The sequence below is a fragment of the Geospiza fortis genome, unplaced genomic scaffold, assembly GCF_000277835.1.
Source record: "Geospiza fortis unplaced genomic scaffold, GeoFor_1.0 scaffold112, whole genome shotgun sequence".
NCBI lineage: Eukaryota > Metazoa > Chordata > Aves > Passeriformes > Thraupidae > Geospiza > Geospiza fortis.
Genome location: NW_005054298.1, coordinates 6,845,780 through 6,864,265, shown reverse-complemented (window position 1 = coordinate 6,864,265; position 18,486 = coordinate 6,845,780). Strand labels below are relative to the sequence as shown.

The 18,486-nt window shown below is 37.6% G+C and overlaps 1 protein-coding gene across 1 annotated transcript in view; it reads left to right on the top strand.

The window, feature by feature from the left end:
• Window positions 1–18,486, top strand: part of CCDC93 (coiled-coil domain containing 93) — a 64,847-nt gene that overhangs the window by 33,310 nt on the left and 13,051 nt on the right. The window contains exons 2-12 of the mRNA XM_014306344.1: window positions 722–835; window positions 2,516–2,610; window positions 5,120–5,231; window positions 7,681–7,779; window positions 8,847–8,903; window positions 10,977–11,077; window positions 12,169–12,208; window positions 13,591–13,683; window positions 14,153–14,203; window positions 15,178–15,264; window positions 18,279–18,395. Of these exons, the coding sequence (XP_014161819.1) occupies window positions 722–835; window positions 2,516–2,610; window positions 5,120–5,231; window positions 7,681–7,779; window positions 8,847–8,903; window positions 10,977–11,077; window positions 12,169–12,208; window positions 13,591–13,683; window positions 14,153–14,203; window positions 15,178–15,264; window positions 18,279–18,395 (966 nt within the window). The remainder of the gene's footprint in view (window positions 1–721; window positions 836–2,515; window positions 2,611–5,119; window positions 5,232–7,680; window positions 7,780–8,846; window positions 8,904–10,976; window positions 11,078–12,168; window positions 12,209–13,590; window positions 13,684–14,152; window positions 14,204–15,177; window positions 15,265–18,278; window positions 18,396–18,486) is intronic.

The following is an 18,486-nucleotide window of genomic DNA, read 5'->3' as shown; positions in this document are numbered from 1 at the left end:
GAGAGGTGGAGGTGGGCAGGGTGTGCAGGTGGGGTCCTGCAGCCCTCGGGGCACACCTGGAGCCCTGTGAGCGGCTCTCCGGCCTAGAGCCGAGGTGCTGGGGAGCTCTGTGCCTCTAGGAAATCGCGTGTATCCCCGGAGCTGGGGGGTTTCACCCTGTAAGGGGGGGACAAAAGCCCTGGGACGGGCTGGCTGTGCTGGTGAGGCTTCGGAGCACTGGGGCTGTCCGGGCTGCCGGTCACAGTTCACTTTTGTGACTGCCGCACTTAGAAATTGCATTGCCCAAAAAGTGGAATTCCGTGTGAGTGTCTCCTCCTGGTTTTGTAGAAGGATTAGAGAAGTGTGTCCTGGTTTCGTCTGGGATAGAGGTTAAATTGTGGTGTGTGAGTTTATGAACCCTGAAATTGGAAGAAATGTGTGAAATGGAGAATAAGTTAACTGGCTCATGGCAATAGGACAATCTTAGTAGCTAGAGGCAAGCAGTGGACCAGGAGTTTGAATAGCAAAAGCAGATTAAAGTATTTAACTGGGTGAAAATATGTGATGTTAAGTCCATGTACAAGTGTGTTACCTGTTTCTTTAATATCTTTCAAATTTACGACCAGGTTGCCAATGGAAGGCAGGTTTCTCCTGGAATGTGATCCGTGCCAAGGCTCGGAAAATGCTCATTCTTCAAATGAATGAGAAAAACTGAATTAGTGTTTTGTTGTTTGTTTGTCAGGTTGAAACAAGAGAAGATGAGGAACAAAACATCAAGTTGACTGAAATCCTGGAACTGTTGGTGGCTGCTGGGTATTTTCGAGCAAGAATCAAGGGGTTATCACCCTTTGACAAGGTGAGGCCATTACAATATTTTAGACCCCTCTTTTAAGTATAAGAGGCTTATACGTTTTGCTGGTTTGCTTAGCAATTCTGAGTGACTTTATAAGACAGTTGCAACCTATGAGGCTTCCCTGTGTGAATAATTCTGCAAATGACCTAGTTTCAGACAGACATGGACCTCCTCAGTCTTGAAAGACAATTTTGTGCAGCAAGGCCTGTTCTAGAGGAGACGATTGGATGCAAACTAACTGCTGTCTGCTTTTTTTTGGGTGCTATGGCCTATGCTAGAGTTGTGTGCAGGGAATTTTCCTCTCTCTTCCAACAGCAGTTAGAATAGCTAGTCTTTGGATACTTGGAGATAGCATGGTAATTTTTAAAACAGCATTGATGAGAAATGAGGAAGTGTCTGTGTAAGAAAGGAACAGTTAGCCTGGTGAGATTATTTTTGGGGCTGTTTTTACATATCTTTAGACTGTCATATTTATTAACCTTTCATTGTTCTAGACAGGAAGTGTGTGATGCTAACAGTGAGCAAAGTGCAGGCTGAAGAGAGATTTCTGAATTGCTTTAATGCTGACTCTGTGAGAAATTCCTGAACCAAGGTTTGAAAACACAGAACTACAGCAGCCTTGAAATGGATTCTTCTGTTTTTTGCTCTCTCTCTGATCATGGCACAGCCTCACTTTGCAATGCACTTTTATTTTATTCTTGGTATTGCTACCAGTGGCTACTCAGGAGTCTGTGCTCGCAGACAGTGAAGTTTCAGGGAGACTGCCTTAGGATGTAACATTGTTGCATTTATGTGTAGAAATCACTTATAGGTACTTAAATACAATTGCAAAGTTCCCATTCCATTGCGGGGCCCAACCTCACCAAAGCGAACCTCTCTACTGAAAATGATCACACTGCTTATGCAAAAGGGATATGCAGGTTATCATAGAGGGGAGTGTGAGAGGGGGAATATGTCAGAAACCTTGTTAGAAACCAAGGTTCCTAATCTGCTGTGTGATAATGGCAAGTTATTCCACATTTTAATCCCTTTTTCTCTTCTTTGCCTTTGCCTACATTTAGGTTATTTTGCACACATTTCTGCAAGGTTGTCTTTAAGTATTTATGTAAAGTTGATGAAATGGGTCAGGAGTTTAAATATGCCCATGTCAGAATAGGGCCTAAAATAGAGATTTCTGCAGAGCTGGGGATTTCCTGTGTGCTGATGCTGTGTCTAGCACTTTGTGTTGCATGTGTCAGCAAGCAATAAATAATAGTAGCAAAGATGTGTATAAAAAGGTAAATATAAGACTGCAGTAATTATGATCTTTGATAAAATTTTGATATGGTCCCTTTTTAGAGGTCATGACATTTAACATACTGTTGTGTTTTATCCTTTTGGTTGGTCGGTTTTCTTTTTTCAGTCTGAGAGCTGTTTCAAAACTAATATATAAAGCTAAGAGAGGAATTTAGATTGTCAATAGCTGCTGAGTTGATTTCTGTCTTCTTGTACACATGTATTGTGTATAGTATTGTATGAAGTTGGTATACTTGTGTTATCTGAATCTGTCTCAGAGCAGAGAGGATACTGAGGATGGTGAGCTACTGAGATGTAGTTTCTAAAATAAATAAAGCCTGGAAGATGCATTTGGGTTTACCTCTTCAGTTTAGAATGGCCCTGACCATGCTGTTGCTCCTTTGCCAGGTGGTGGGAGGCATGACGTGGTGTATCACTACCTGCAGCTTTGATATCGACGTGGATTTATTATTTCAGGAAAACTCTACCATTGGTCAAAAAATGTAAGTTGATTAAATGGCAAGTGGGGGGGTTTTTCTTCTTAGAAAATAAAAAGTGGATGGGGAGGGGGAAGTTACCTGCTGTGTTTCTAAGGAAGAGTTTTAGTTCAAATTTCCTGCTTTTGAGGACTGCCTGTTTACAAAGCATTGCACAGGTTTCTGGGTTTCTCAGACTGTAGTTCTACAAATCCTAAATTCAGAAAGAAGCTTATTTCAAAAAAGGCAGGGCTATTCCCTTTGGGCTGCCATGTTCTTATATCCCTACTAAGCACTGAAAGCATTTATGTGGCTCCGCACTGAACTGAATTGGGAACTGATCCAAATTAAAACCTACCAAAAAAAACCCCAAAAAACCAAAACCCAAAAGAAAAAAAAAAGAAAATAGTTTTAACATGAATGAATTCCTGGATCGAGTTCTCTGTGCAGCTGTACAGATGCTTGTGCTGGCACAAGGGGATGATGCAGAGGCCAAAGCAAAGGGCAGAGGGAGACCACGCTGCTGGAGGCTGGAGTGCAACATTAGAAGGCCTTCCCTGAGTTCCCTGTGTCTGCAGTTCTGCTGTGTAAATAACCTCTGACTCCCTTTTATGGTTCTGGGTTAGAATTGTAGACATCAGCAAACAGAATTCAAAGCATTTCACTGTTACCAAAATAGTTACCTGCCCCATACTGAGGAGGAGGATTTCCTTCCTCAGGGTGACCCAATGAGAGCATTTTGTTTTGATTCATTTCTTATGCGTGGAATTTGCTCATAAGCCAGCTACTTCCTGTGCCAGAGAGCTTATACACATTGTTTATGCTGGGAAAAGGAACACGTTCTAAACTCCATTATTTCTTTATGTATATCTGGCATAAAAGAGGCATAATTAAAATTTACAGGAAATAAGTTTAGCCTGATAAGTTACAGTGGTTTATTAAGAGACTTCTTTACTCAGTGTAGTTAAAAATAACATCTTCCTATGTTTTCTTGAAAGTCATAGAGAATTGGCAAGGGTTTTCAAAATAAATGTTTGTGGGTATTGCATTTGGAGACACTCAAAGATATAGATAACTAACTACATAGATAACTAACTACATCATAGATAACTGAGTACATAAAGCATTGCTGAGTGCAAAGAATTAAGTAGAGACTAGGAATGAAAATGGTAGTGGTAGTTTTTTGTCCTTGCTGTCCTTAAAAACAACATGGTAGGAACCAGTTAAGTTGTTCTCAAAATGTTCAGTTATTTTTCCAGCTGACTGGATGCAAAACTGGCAAAACAAAAATCAGGCTTCTCTCCCAAAACAGCAACAATGATTTATTTGTAAATCTAAAGTGTTCAGAACATAGGAGCATAGGCTGTTTTGATGTCCATGTAATGTTTGTGTTGGTAGAGGCTCAGGGCTTCTGTGGTGTTTTCAAGATTAAGCAAAGTTAAACTGTGTTTTCTCAGTATTATTCCAAAGTGATGGTGTTACACCATTGTGATGGTGTCCTGCTATTTAATTGCTGGGCTGAAAGAAACATGGAAGCATACATTAGGATAAATAGTTTTTTGTTTTAATTGCATTTGCTTTGACTGTGCTTCACTTCCCTTTAGGAAGTAAGGTGTTTCAGGCTCTATTCCCAGATTTTGGTCACTGTCTCATATCTCTTGATCCCCTTTTGTTCTCCCAGGACCTTACTTGTCCATTTGGACAGTACTAAATATCAGTGAGGTCAGCACTGGACCAGTTAATTTTTTTTTCCTTCAAGGGAAAGTAGCTTTGGTTTTCCAAGTGAAGTTCTCATCCTCAGTGGTTGCACCTGCTTTAAAAATGTACTTGCCAACATTGACAGCAAAAAAAATTCTTGCCCTAAAATTAGGTATTCAGTAGAAACAGGATGAATTTCTTGCAGATGGATCCCTTGTGGCAGAGTAATCCTTTCACTTAACCAGCTCTTACTGAGCTCTAGAATGAAATTGCTGCCAGCAAATTCAGTTTTAGTCACTTGAAAAGTATGTGAAGTGCACTGTGTATTTAGCTTTTAAGTGCAGTATGTATTTAAATTCAAAAAGTTTCAGGTGTAACATCAATATTTATTTTGAGAGTCCTCCTAAATAAAATTTTAAGTCGTTACATTTGTTTCTGGATTTCCTTGGAGTGTACATCTCTTACTTAATGTAACTGTTCTTAAAGCTACTGTCTCTTCATGTTGGGTGTACCCTATAACATGCAAAGGTGTTTGTAGGTGTATTTTATCTGGATATTTTATCTGTCCAGACATGCAGATTTTGAAATTTTCTGTAGTAGTTAAATGAATTTCCAAGGTAGGAGCCTGTAAGCGGGGCTTAATCACCTCTTCACAGACTGATGATATAAATAGTGCCTGTAAAAGCTGTTTTGGAAATGAGTTTGATTGCTTTTCATTATATATAGTGGAAGTTACTAGAGGGAATCTTTGAACTACTGTATTTGCAAAAATAATCTGTAATTTACAAAAGAAAATTGTAGCATATATACATCTGTCTTTTTGTTGTTTTTATAATAGTGCCTTAACTGAAAAAATCGTGTCAGTATTACCAAAAATGAAGTGTCCACATCGTTTGGAACCACATCAGATCCAGGGATTGGATTTCATTCATATATTTCCTGTTGTACAGGTAATAATTTGGTGGTGTATTGATACCTTGCTGAAAAAGGCCATAAAACTTGCATAAAAAAATAGAACAAAGCTTTGAATTATTTGGCTCTTTATTTAACTTCAGAATAAATAAGCACAGAGAAGTAGTTTGAATTAGTGTTTTTAAAGAATGAAGTGACATTATGGAAGACAGAATTTTTAAGTATTGTTTTATCCGCATTTAGAAAGTAAACAAAACAAACTCTCTGAATTCTTTGCATTGGAGTGAGATTGTGCCTATTGTGGAATGCCTGCTGAAAGAAACCTAAGTTTAATCTTGTTGTGGAATCTGATAGTCTGCTTTGGCAGATTAGGAAATAGAACAAATACCTTGCAGTCTGTGTTTAACTTATGGAGTAAGTTATTCAGATAAACCTTGAGTCAGAAGGATATGAATAAGGCAAAAGTCATTGGGGTCATTTCTTTAAGCATAATTCATCCTTGTTTTCTATCACTTAAAAACTGTGTTCTGACAAGTGATCCTCTTACTGTGTATTTGCTGAGCACCACTAACTTACCATGTGCCTCATTCTCAAGTTTATTAAGGTTTAAGCTAACACTTGATGTGTTCCAGTTACATGTGGTATTTTGAGGATCCTTGGCATTTTTTGATTTTCCTTTCATCCGCACACAGAAAGGTATCTTTGACAGATAGGAAAAATGAAGACTGTTAAGCAAACTTCTTTTCCATTAAATATCTCCTTACCTCATGCCTGTGAAGGAATTTAGCAAGTAAGAAGAATCTAAATTTCAATCTATAAGAAGTGGGGAAAACTTCCTGGTGCTCTTTCCTCTTCTAGTTGGAAGCTCCTGAGGAAAACCACACTTAACTGTACTCCCCACAAAATATTCTGTGGTGTGTGCTGCTCTTACACAGCTTTCAGGCTGTGATGATGCTGCTTCAGGTGGAAAGTTTGTATCTTGCTAATGTGAGGTTTTGCTTCTGAACCTTTATTTCCTTCACATTAAAAAAAAATCAACCTAGGTAAGTTTCTTGCCCTGGTCACTGGATGGCAATGAATGGTTACATTTATCAAACACTAGGCTTCTTTCATAGAATATAAATTCCTCCTCCTGTAAAACCAGTAGCACTAGGTGTTGTTTTCTTTCACCTGCTTTGTCCCAAATCCTGGTTTGGGATATTTCTTCTGGAAAGGAGAACTATTAATTCTAAACAGGGAGGAAATCTGCTTCTGGGTTTCTCTGAGAGCAGGGACTCCCAGTATTTGTAGCTGACCAGCAGGTGGTAGAGCTGACCCCATACAAGTCTTTTTTGATGGGTTTAGTTTTTGGTATGTAGAGGATCTTGGTTTAAAAATTGTGGCTTTCTGTCAGGTCCCTGTAAAGTTCTGCCTGCTCCACATACTGCAGGTTCCTCGTTTCATCCCAGCCAAGACAGACTTTCAAGAAAACTTGTTGGTGTCACCAGAATACTGTGTTCTGAAAAAGACCATGCAAAATATAAAATGCTGACTACACCATGTAGGAATTATGTGTTTGAAAATGGCACTTTATTCAATGCCCTGTTAAAATCAAGATTCCACTTGTTATCTGTAAATCTCAAATCAGTTTTCAGATACTACAAATGCTTGATCTTAAATCTGGCATTGTCTCCCATTAGCTCTTGCACTGTGCAAGAATTTAAATGGATCCTTCCCTACAGGAAGAAATTAGGCTGAGTTGGCTCACTGCCATTGGCTGCAGCAGAACTTTAAAAAAATTTTTTAAAATCTTACAAATATTCAATTGGGCAGAAATGTCATTGTTCTTCCTAATCAATTCTGCATATGATCAGAGGCAAAAGTATGTACACAGTCTTGTGTTGAGATGTTCTTGGTAATTAATATTCTTCATTTTCATCTCTTGTTGTCATCATGTTCCCCTCACTTTCCAGGGGTTCATGGTTATAGCACAGGAAACAGTTGCTGGTTCAAACTTGGATCCCACAACTGATCTCATCTCTTCTGTGACCTCCTGCACAGGCTGTCAACAGTCTGCAAGATTTATCTTCTCCAACATTGTTTAAAATGTACTTCAGTATTTTGTGGCTTTTTGTGTGGTCTTATAAATGTCAGAAGCCTTTTTTCTTGCACAGGCATGTGGTTCTTCATGAGCACTTCATAGGCTTGAAGATCTGTCTGTTCCTGGTGGAGCTGTAGTCTTTTAAACCAGTGAGTGATCTACAGTAGGAGAATTTCATACAGGAAACATATGCACAAAAGAAAAAGAAATGTTTATAAAGTAGCAAATACTGACACATTTTGTTAGGGTTAGGCAAAGAGTTGCTGTGTTTACAAATAAATCACATGCTCTTCTTTCCATGCTTAAACATGTGCTTTTAGCTTTTATCATGTGTTTAAAAATTAGGCAGCACTTTGGTGCTTGCTGCTATTATTGTTTTGTTTTCAGCTAATACATTTTTTTTTCAGTGGCTGGTGAAACGTGCAATAGAAACAAGGGAAGAAATGGGAGATTATGTCCGTTCCTATTCTATATCACAGTTTCAAAAAACTCACAGGCTGCCAGAGGTAAGATCAAGGCAGTTCTTGTTTCTGTTAAATGTCAGATGTTCAGTTACAGTACCAGCCACACAGCTCTGAAATCTGCACACTTCACCAGAGTTGCTCTTGTCATTGTTTTGTGAGTGAGTCCTAAAGAAATCCCCTACAAATTTATCTGGGAAAAAATTGAAGTACTATTGTGACAGAAATTTTGTAGATTCTGGTTAACTTTTGCCCAATGATTGCCTTAGTTTTTCTGCAGTATTTGGTATTTTTGTGTCATTCTAGCTGTTCAGAAACACCCAGCATGCTGTGGAGAACCTCATGTAGTTAATTGAGAATTAATATGCTGTTAATGCTCTGTGATTTAGGGTTTCTTTCAGAGTGCTGAAAGGCAGCTCTCATCTTCCTGTATCCAAACCCCAAAATTTGCTCTTGAAAACTCGATTTGTAAAAACCTTCATTCAATAACTGAACTGTTCTTCAGCAATGCCGTGAAGTTTCCTTGGTAGAGGACGAGAGATTGCATGAGCTGGGATATGTGCCTTGTGTGTAATGCAAAGCCATGAGTTCTGTTCTTACGTGTCACAAGGCAATTCTATTTTTAACATCTAGAACCCAAATTTTGTCCCTTAGTAACAGGATTAAAGGTAGATGTCCCTAGTCTTGGGATAGACAGATTTTATTAACTTGAGGTGGTTTAAATTTTGATTTTTTTTTAATTATTATCTTTAATGCTTAGAAACTAAACAGTAGAGGAAACTTCTCTTTTCCACGTCAAGTCTATCCCAGCTTCACTTCTTGCTAGTGTATTAAAGATTGGAGATCCCATTAGGGGGCTGGGACTGCTTTTGTGTCAGGTACTGCCTGAGCAGAGAGCAGCCAGGCTGCTGATCTGGACACAGTTTTGATGACCTATCTCCCTTCTGAAGGCAGAAGCAAGTACTTTTCTTGTTACAGCAAATCACTAACATTTCACCAAGTCACTGGGTAACTCAGAAACTGTTTGACAGCTTTGTTTCACAGAATCATTAGAAATTTGATATTTAGTGTCCATTCCTGGAATTTTAATTATCTCCACTAATGTCTTTCAGGATGATGAATTCATGCAGAGAAAAGAGAAGGCACTCAAAACAGTTTCTGATATCTTTGTAAGTATGTTAGATTTCTCTTTTTTTATGGCCAAGAGAGTGGTTTTAATAATGAAATGGAGGTGGTTAATTCGGTGTTAATTGGGTTTTCTCATGAGAAGATCCCACTTAAGTTGCATGTTGATCTTCATCCTTGAGGCAGGTCTCAAATGCCAATGTATCACATTGATAGGAGAGCACTGTATGAGGAGATAAACCATATCCACTGCCTGCACGGGCTGTGTGGAATCCCACACTATCAAACAAAACTCACAGGGTAGCTTACAGACTATTAAACCCTCAGCAGATCTAAATGTGTGTTTGAAGCTATCAGCAGTTGTGCTGTTTGCCTTGAAATTAGTTAATATGGTGATGATCTCAATTATCTGCATTTCAGAACTTGACTTCTTCACTTCTTGTAATTAGCAATGAAAGTAAACACCCTGCTTCAGAAATGCTTTCTTCAAGTAGCAGATGTTGGTTGGGAAAGGTGGTCTCACCTGTGTTCTCCCTTTTCACATGCAAGTCTTCTAACTCTTGGATAAACTGTTTGTATATATTTTTGATAGCTTGTTCATGAATGCTACAGAAGTAAAATAGTAAAACACCTAGGCTCTCTCACTGTCATACCTGAATTCAGCTGTCTGTGTGGCAACTGGAGTTTCTGTCCTTGCTTTCTAATTTCCCTCTTGCTTGGGACCATCTATTTCTGCCTCACAGTAGTTCACTATTGCTTTGGGGGTTTTTGGACCATCTTGATAAATTCCAGGGCAGCATTTGACGAGAGAGGAGGAATCTAGATTTGCTTTGAATGGGACATTTTCAAGTCTCTTCAATAGAAAGTGAAACCCTGCTCTCCTCAGAAAATCATTGTTTTTTCAGACAGCTCTAGCCAGGCACCCTGAGCTCTTCATGCATAGATGGAGGTGCTCAGGGCTGGTGTAAGGAGCCACATGAGAGGTTGTGTAATGGGCCAGACAAGTCACCTTACTCTTTTGGCAGGTTTTGGAGGGAGGTAGTTATTTTTCTGTACAAATGACCTGAGTGTAATATTTGTGGTTGAATTACAGCATGTGTTTGTAGAATAACATTGCAATGAAAGTCTCCAAGTGATGACCAATGTAGCTCCTTTGTTAATTTATTTGAATAATTGTCCTTGCTTTGGAAATTTCAATTGCAGTTTCTAAAGTGTTGTTCCCTATGTTTTGATTGGGTTTTTTAATTATTAGCAGACTTACAATGAGTCTTTTACTCATAGAAACACTTGCCTTTCCAGTGAGACATGTATTCTGTTTTACACGTTAGCTCACCCTCTGTCAATTTGTACTTGGTTGAAATCTCCACTTTGGGATCACATCTTTGAAAAAGATGGAAAGCCATTTCAGCAGTATTAAGGTGTAGGAATTGTTTGTTGAAAATAATAGTTTACGTGGTATGAAAAGCCAGATTTAAAAAGAAATGTTCTCCGTTCTGTTTTTAAATTGGAAGCAGCTCTATCCAGTACAAAATAGTAATTGTGAATTCTTGTTTTATTTTATGGGCTGTTGTTGACCTATTGGATTGCACTTGGATAGCAAGAGATTAAAGTCATTTTACTACCAAACGTCTTGAGACTTTTTTTCCCTTAAATTGTAATAAAATCTGCTTTAATTCCATTGTAACCTGTGATCATTGAATAAATAATAATTGCATTTCATTATCTAATCAGAGTTTAAGAATATAATTAACTCACAAAGAAGGTAACATTTCTAGACGCTGGCATTAGCCAAATCATTTTAACAGATGTTCAGTGTGTTACTTTTTATTCTGCTGTCAAACATGACAGAGGAGATGGTTGAGACATTGTTTCATGTTAAACAGTCATTTATAATGTTTTTTTAAACTCAGAAAATTTCTATAGCAAATTGCTTAGAAATTAATGCAGTAAGGTTTTATAATGTAATTCCAGAAAGAGAAAGTGAAGGATGTTTATTTGGGTAAGTATATTGAGTTGGAAAGCAAACAGTGTGTATATCACTTTAGATGACAATTCCTCATTTATTTTTTTATAAAAAAACCCTTTTAGAAGCTCTGAACTCATTCGCTGTCTTGCAGGAGGTTTACAAACCCCAGAGAAAATACAAACGTCAGACAGGAGCTGAGGAGCTGCTGGATGAGGAATCAAAGGTTCATGCCACACTTCTGGAATATGGCAGGTGAAAGGCTTTATTAGCTCTCTCTGGATTTTACAGTGTGTATTGCAAGCCATATAGATAAAATTTGGATTGTGGTAGGGTTTTCCTACTACTTCAGAATTGAGCTAGTTCAGATTTACTCCTGTTTGGTTTCAGATTTTGTTTCCTTACCCTATAAGTTCTCTGGGGATTGGACAGTCCTCATATTTGTGAACCATATTTTGTACAATGGGAGGCCAGGTTTTATGCTCCTTCTAGGGTGTGTTTTTTTAACATACCTGTTTTTTATAAAAACAGCTTAAATACATCATCCTTCCAGACAGTGTGTGTCAATCACTGAAATTCACTGAAAATTTGGTTAAAAAAGGACCTGCAGTTGCTGTTGCTTCTTTTTCTCGTTCTCATGTGGTTGCTGCATCAGGAGGCTGAATCATGGTTGAATGTTTTGTCTTCTCACTTTGCTGCAAACTTTCATTCAGAGACAAAGTTACCAAGGCTTTCAATTTTCCATTATCTCTGAAAGTCCCTCTGGTTTACTGAGAGCTCTCCAAACACATAAAAATGAAGTTACAGAGCTTCTATTTCTAGTTTCTATTTCCAGTTTTCTTTTCACAGTTTAGTGGTAAGGACATCTTGTCTGCTGTCTGAGCTCTTAATACTTAACAAGTGCAGATTACATCTGAATTCCATTTTGTATCTTCTGGGGCTTCTTTCCCCCCATAGCCATAGATTTTTCGATTTTTTTTTTGTCTCACTGTTTTGAGTACTTTTCTTTTAACAGTAACATGGGCTGTAGTCTAATAGCTCAGGATTAACTTTCAGATTGGAAGAGAACATTGCCTCTTCCTCTCATGAGCCTTACATGACAATATTTTATGGAAAGTCAAGATTTGCAAATCTTGATGGGATATGGAATATTCAGATAATGGATCTGAAACCATTCTGTAAATATGCTCCAGTACCTGCTTATTTCGTTTACTCAAAACATTTCAAAACTAATTTGATCCTGGCTCCTGGTGCATATCTTATGTTGAAAATTGATAAAAATTTAATGTATTTGTGGAAGTCATAAACAACAGTATTTTTCCTTCATGTTATTATTGTTCTTTTAGGAGATATGGATTTAGCAGACAAGCAGGAAAAACAGAACAGGTAAAAAATATACTAATTTAAAATACTCAAATTGTGGGAAGAACTGCATTGTTGAAATGTTAGTTAGTGTTAAATCTTAAAATACAGCAGAATAGACAGCTATAACTTCTACTGTTAACAGATTTTAAAAATTGCTAACTGCAATTAAAAATCTGCATGCCATGAAAGGTGGAATTGATTGGCCTTCTTAAAGAGTTTCTTTAATCTCTACTTACAGATCACATTTTGCAAACTTATTTTTTGTTTAGAAGAAAGAGGGTTTGGGCATTGGGTTTGTTTTGGTTTGACTTTTATTGTTAGGTAATAACATATTTTGTCTGTTTATATTTTTCAACTGAGTGTTCCATAATGTGATCATTAAAGGGTCTTTCTTTTTAAAGAACCATTCAACTTGGTAAGAAATATTGTAGACATTTATTACAAAGCACTTTGTTTAATGTGATAGAGAAACCTATAAATAAATAAATCATTGTTCTTCTTGAAAATTAGCATCCTTGCTGTGCTTTTGATGATTATGGCATCTTAAAATGTCCATAAAATGCAGGGTACCTGCAGTTTTGTGATTTCAGTGCAGATATTAATTTGGCTACAAGTCTTTATTACAGAGATAATGAAGGTAATGCATTAAACACATCATGGACCCTGCAATACATTGAGTAGATTAAAGTTGCTCTTCTTCATTATCTCAATATTCCACATACAAATGTCACATTTATGTTTTTATAAATGGAGATATTTCTCAATCTAGGCATGCCTGTTTTCCCCTCAGAGTAACCCCTAGTCATGTTTATAGAGTCCATTTTGTTTCTTCAAAAGTTCTGTTCTCTTTGGGATATTGTATATTAGATGTTGTGGAGTCTGAGCCTCCAGTAAGGCAGAAGTGGACAGTGAAATATGTTAGTGATGTGGTAGGGTGACCTAGAAATTGAGTCTGGCTGTGCCCAGTTCTCTTTACTTCAGTGGTACAAATTCTTCTAACTGAGCCAGGCATGTTTGCATTTTTTATGTTGTATGTTTGTTACACAAACAATATTAAGTTGCAAAACCAATTTATTAAAAAAGAAAATTCATTCTTGTCCTGCGTAGTAGGCATCATATTCTGGGTTGTCTCCTGAGGCTGGCAGCTCTCAGAAGGCTGTGCAATAAGGAACCTTCAGGCCAGATAAGTCCATAGGAATCCAGAGACACAGCTGGAATACTTGTGAGAAATCAGGAAGGCTTACAATTTCAGTTGGCATGATTTGGAAGGTGAGGGTGTTCCAGTAACTGAAATGTATTCATATAAACAGAACAGCTACATTCCAGTTTTCTCCTTGATGTCTTTCTTAACACTTTAGAATATTGGAACTAGATATAATAATGTCTTAATTTTTCTTTAAAAGGCTGAAGATAAAAAAGCAGTGCTACCTCCAGGGCTTGCAGCAGCAGGGAAGGCTGAGCCTTGTGATGAAGATGACCTTCAGGCTGCTGAAGAGGTGAGCCCCAGACACAGCAGGCATGGGAGTTAATACCCTGGGGGAGAGAGCAGCAATTTTCACTGCCCAGTCTTTCTCCAAAAGAAGGAAAATTTCCATGGTTAGTTGAAGTGAAAGTTGCTTCCCACAGGAGAATACAGAGCTTGAAATTGATCCACAAAATTAATGCTTTTTGATGTTTAACAACCCAGAACCTCTTTATTATTTCTTGAATCTGAGCATTTTTAAAAAGGTTGATTTTTGGTTGACAGTGGGAGCGGAATAGTCTGAGTGAAAGTTTACTGTTACAAGAAATTTTCCTCACATTTGGTAACTTTATCCACCTCTTCTTTTCACTGACTTAGGGCCCTGTTGCCTGTTTTAAAATACACATTGTATGATACTAATTTTATGTATGTGTCCCTGGCAGAAAGATAACAAAATGATAGAAGTTAAATTGTTATGTATAATTCTTCATATTTTGCTGTAGCTTCGCATTAAAACTCTGATGACTGGAATGGCTGCAATGGCAACAGAAGAGGTCAGTAGCATTTAAAACTGATACAGCTTTCTTTAAATTATGGCTCATTGTGGTAATTATTCTTAAAATCAGGCTGCTGATTCAGGTCTGAAGTCATGGAATGACTGTGTTTAAATTTTCATAAGGAGAGTGCATAGAAAATGGTTGAATTAGGAAGACAGTAAATTTTCCAAGGGTAATTAGTTCATCATTTGCCTTGAAATGATAATGACAATATAAATAAATGCCTATTTCAAATGGTTTCTACAAGAATTTCAGGGGAAAGACATCACTCTGCAGCTGCCCAGGATGCACTATCTTACTTTATTCATCTTGTGGAATTATTCAGAGGATTACTGGGGAGAGTGCTGGAAAACTGTGCCTTTCAAGGTTCTTTTCAAAGCACTTATAAATACAACATTAGTCTAAGACACAGAAAATACTGGATATGCATCTTCTTTTCTTAATTCATTGTTTTCAGTGATATAGTGGAACTTGCAGTCTGTTCTTTGATTTCTGGGTGAAAGGACTGGAAATAATTTCAGCTGTTAAACATTGTTTCTGTTTATGCTGGAGTCATGAAAAAAAAGGTAATAATTAGTCTAGTCTCAGAGTTGACTGACATGCTTTCTACTGAAATCCATTGGAGAATCCAGTTCTGTTTGGAAACTGGTTTTATACATGCATGCAGTTTAAAGGTGAATTCTTGCACGTGCCTGCATGCTTAGAGGTGTGTTAAGCAAAGCAAAATTCAGTATAAAGAATAAAAATTAAGTTTCTGAAATAAGAATAAAAATTTGCTAAAAAGATTTAAGTGAGAAATTTCTGTCAGCAAAATTATGTTTGGAGGGTGGAATGTTTCCTGGACTTTTCTTATGATTAGATATTTTTACTCATTTTGCAAATTTCTGTTTAACATTAGAACTTATTGGAAATTATCATGTAAAAGTACAGGCAGTTCCAAAGCTCCAAGCATTTTCTTGATACAATTGCAGGGCAAACTGACAGCAAGCACTGTTGGCCAGATTGTTGGACTTCAGTCAGATGAGATCAAGCAAATTGTGTCTGAATATGCTGAGAAGGTAAGTGTGTTACCTGAGTGGGTTTAACAATGTGGTGTTTGATAGCTTTTTAATTTAGGCTTTAAGCTGCCAACTTCACTGCCATGATTCTCTTGAAACACACTTTTTAATACATGCTGTGGGCAGCAGCACAGCCAGAGTACTTTAAAGAGACTTTAAACATACCCAGGCTTTTGATGTGATAGTACATGTCCCTGAATTGCATTTGTGACTAATTTGGGTTTCAGCACCTGCCTAATTCCTTTCATGGATGGAGAGAGGCCTGAGTTGTATCTATGCAAACCAGCAGCCTAAATTCTTGATATGCTTTAAAATGTTCAGTGTTAAGCACAGAAATACAGCTCTGTGGGCCAGCTCAGAGAAAAGTCTAGGCCTCCTGCACTCAGATTTCCAGATGTTTGCACTGGACTCCAGTCCTCAGTCATGCCCTGGATCTCAAGTTTTGAATCTCATCTCATCAAACCCAAACCTTTGTTGCTTTGAGAAGTCAAAGCAGTTAAATGTGTGTGTTTGCTCCAGTTACTGTGTTCAGCTGTGATTGTTTTTTCCAGTAATGTGAGAAGAAAATCTGGCTCTTCAAGCAATTAATGCATCCAATACATCACTGCCAGATATGAGTTATAGGTCGCTCTTACTTGTCCAATAGTCTTCTCATATTTCTTCCTTTTTGTTGACACATTTGAGGTATGGAGCTTTCCCATTTTGGAGATAAACCCTATAGCTCAACAGCAAATTCTTGGCCTTTCTTTATTATAAAAGATTGGAAGAACAGAAGCCCAAGAGTCATATTTCAATGTTACATTTCTTCTGTTCTGAGGGAAGGGAGCAGGACCTTGACTGTTATAGTAGAGCAATGATTAATACTCTAAAAAGTAAGAACTGATTCAAGTCAAACCAAAAATAGATCACTTTTCAAATCTATGGGATGTGATTAAAAAATAGAATTTCTGTGCACGTATGCATGCACCAGGAGAAGAATTAAGGATGTTATCAAAGAGTTTATTGAAGCATCAGCAATGTTTGGATACAATTCTAATAGTCTTAGCCCCTGCTAACTGTACATAGCCTGAGAAACACAGCAGTGCTTAATTTTTTACCAGAGTTTTGTCTCACCACAAGCCCAGTAAAGATACCTGACAAGCCAAATTCTAGGTCTGATGGTGCCATGGGCCAGGACCTTTCTTATACGAGGCATTTTTGCAGAAGATCAATGCTTAGAATTTCTGCATTTGCCCCTCCATTCTGCCATGTTAACCTGCTGAGTGATGAACTGGAGGAAGGATTGTAGTGTCATTCCTCACCTTCTGAAAATACTGGCAGAAAATTATTAATGAGCAGCAAATTGATCATCTTTAAACAGTCAGAGACATTAGTGATGGTTCTTTTCCATTTTCAAAAAGCAAGCTGTAAAGTTCACTTCTTGAAATAAGATCCACTTTTTTTTAATGGCAAAGCTGCACTACATGGATTTTTACTATTTCTGCAAACATCAGTCTCAGAGTAGTTTAGCTCATGTTTGTTTCACTTGCATTTCCATTTTTCTCCATTTGTATCTTATGCATGTGAGAGGCTAAATGTGGTGGTGAGAAGGATAAGGTTTTGGAATGCATTACATGATGAAGGAATGTGATTTGACTAAATAATGAGAGGAATTAAGTAAGACTGAGTATGTATTTGTTGAGTAGTTCAGGGTCTCAGGTGTTGCTTAGAGGCATTTCTTTCTTTCCTAACACAAAAGCAAAGAAAGCCTCTGAATTGTTGGGTTAAGCCATCAGAATTGGTCTTTTCTTGCTGTGGATGTAAAAACAGAACAGATCATTAAGCTGCTCTTCAATATGAATTACATAGAAAACGGAGAGGAGGAAGACAGGCTTTGCCTCTTATTTTCATTTAAAATTAAGCTGCTTACCCATCTGCCTGGAGTGGAACCAGGAGCAAATATGAGTGAAGAGTATATCACATTTCTTGTAGCATTTTAGCTGATTATGCATTGTAGCAGTTGTCAACATTGGGTAATTATTCAAAAAGCACTTAGTATTGAAGTCTTTGACAGACTATAAATTAGCACTTGAGGTACTTGAAAATTAACTGGTTTTCTAGTGAAATATTGGAAAATGGATTAAGTGAAAAAAAGAAGTCTGAGTGCATGAAGCAAATTAGGAAAACAGATGGATGTAAGTATCAAAGTGAAGACTTTCAAAAGGTACAAATAATTTTTAGGCAAATAATCCCTTAGAGATCAAGATATCAATGCTTTTTAATGATTCTTTTGTCTACTGCAAATATACAATTTCTATTCTAAATGTTATTTTTATAAAGAATGTTTCTGTCAGCTTTGCTTTCACAATTCAGAGAGAAGAGGAGGCTGGATCCAGATTGCTGTCTCTGTTATGTATTTATGAGACACTCCTGGCAATGCATGCTGGATGGAGTAGTTCTCAAAGGCTGGTGTCAGCAGTGCACATGCACACACAAAAAAACCCCAGAGTGGTAAATGCATCTACCACACTGAGTATGTCATTGTCATTCAGCATGGAGATGCAGCCAAGCCTCTATTTCAGAATACACTCTTGTTCAAGGCTTCTGAAAATTCTGGAGCTACTTGTTGGGGTGTGGAACATCTCTGATTGAACAAGTTCAGTGAATACCACAGCTTAAGGGGTTTTTTAATATGCTTGTATTTTTTTCCATTGAAGAACTCTACCAGGTTTAACCATAATGCTGATGCAAAAAAAAAAGAAAAATCTATCTTCTAGTACACTGTAGTATTTTCCACCTGTCCCAGGGCAACTGACTTTTTTAGCTTACTTTACTTGCAAATTCTAGAATATAATTCAGTTGCTCAGCTGCTTGCTTATTTTGACGTGAGGTACATCAGTCAGTCATTCTTTTGGATAGACACAGTTCTTGATAAGGAATATCATAGGTGTGTCCCACCTTGGTATTTCCTGAGCTTCTGAAGAAGCAGAAAACAGTGCTGTGAGGTCCAAAAGGCTGTTGTTATTGTTTTTCAGCAATCTGAGCTTTCTGCTGAGGAGAGACCAGAAAGGCTTGGAGCTGCCCAGCAACACAGAAGGAAGGTGGCATCTCTCAACAAGCAGATCTTGCAGAAAACCAAACTCCTCGAAGAGGTAAGTATTGTGTATGTAGTAAAGAAGAAAACATTGATAAAAGTGGTTGATCACAAAGTTTTTGCCATCCAGAAAATACCTGCAAGGTATC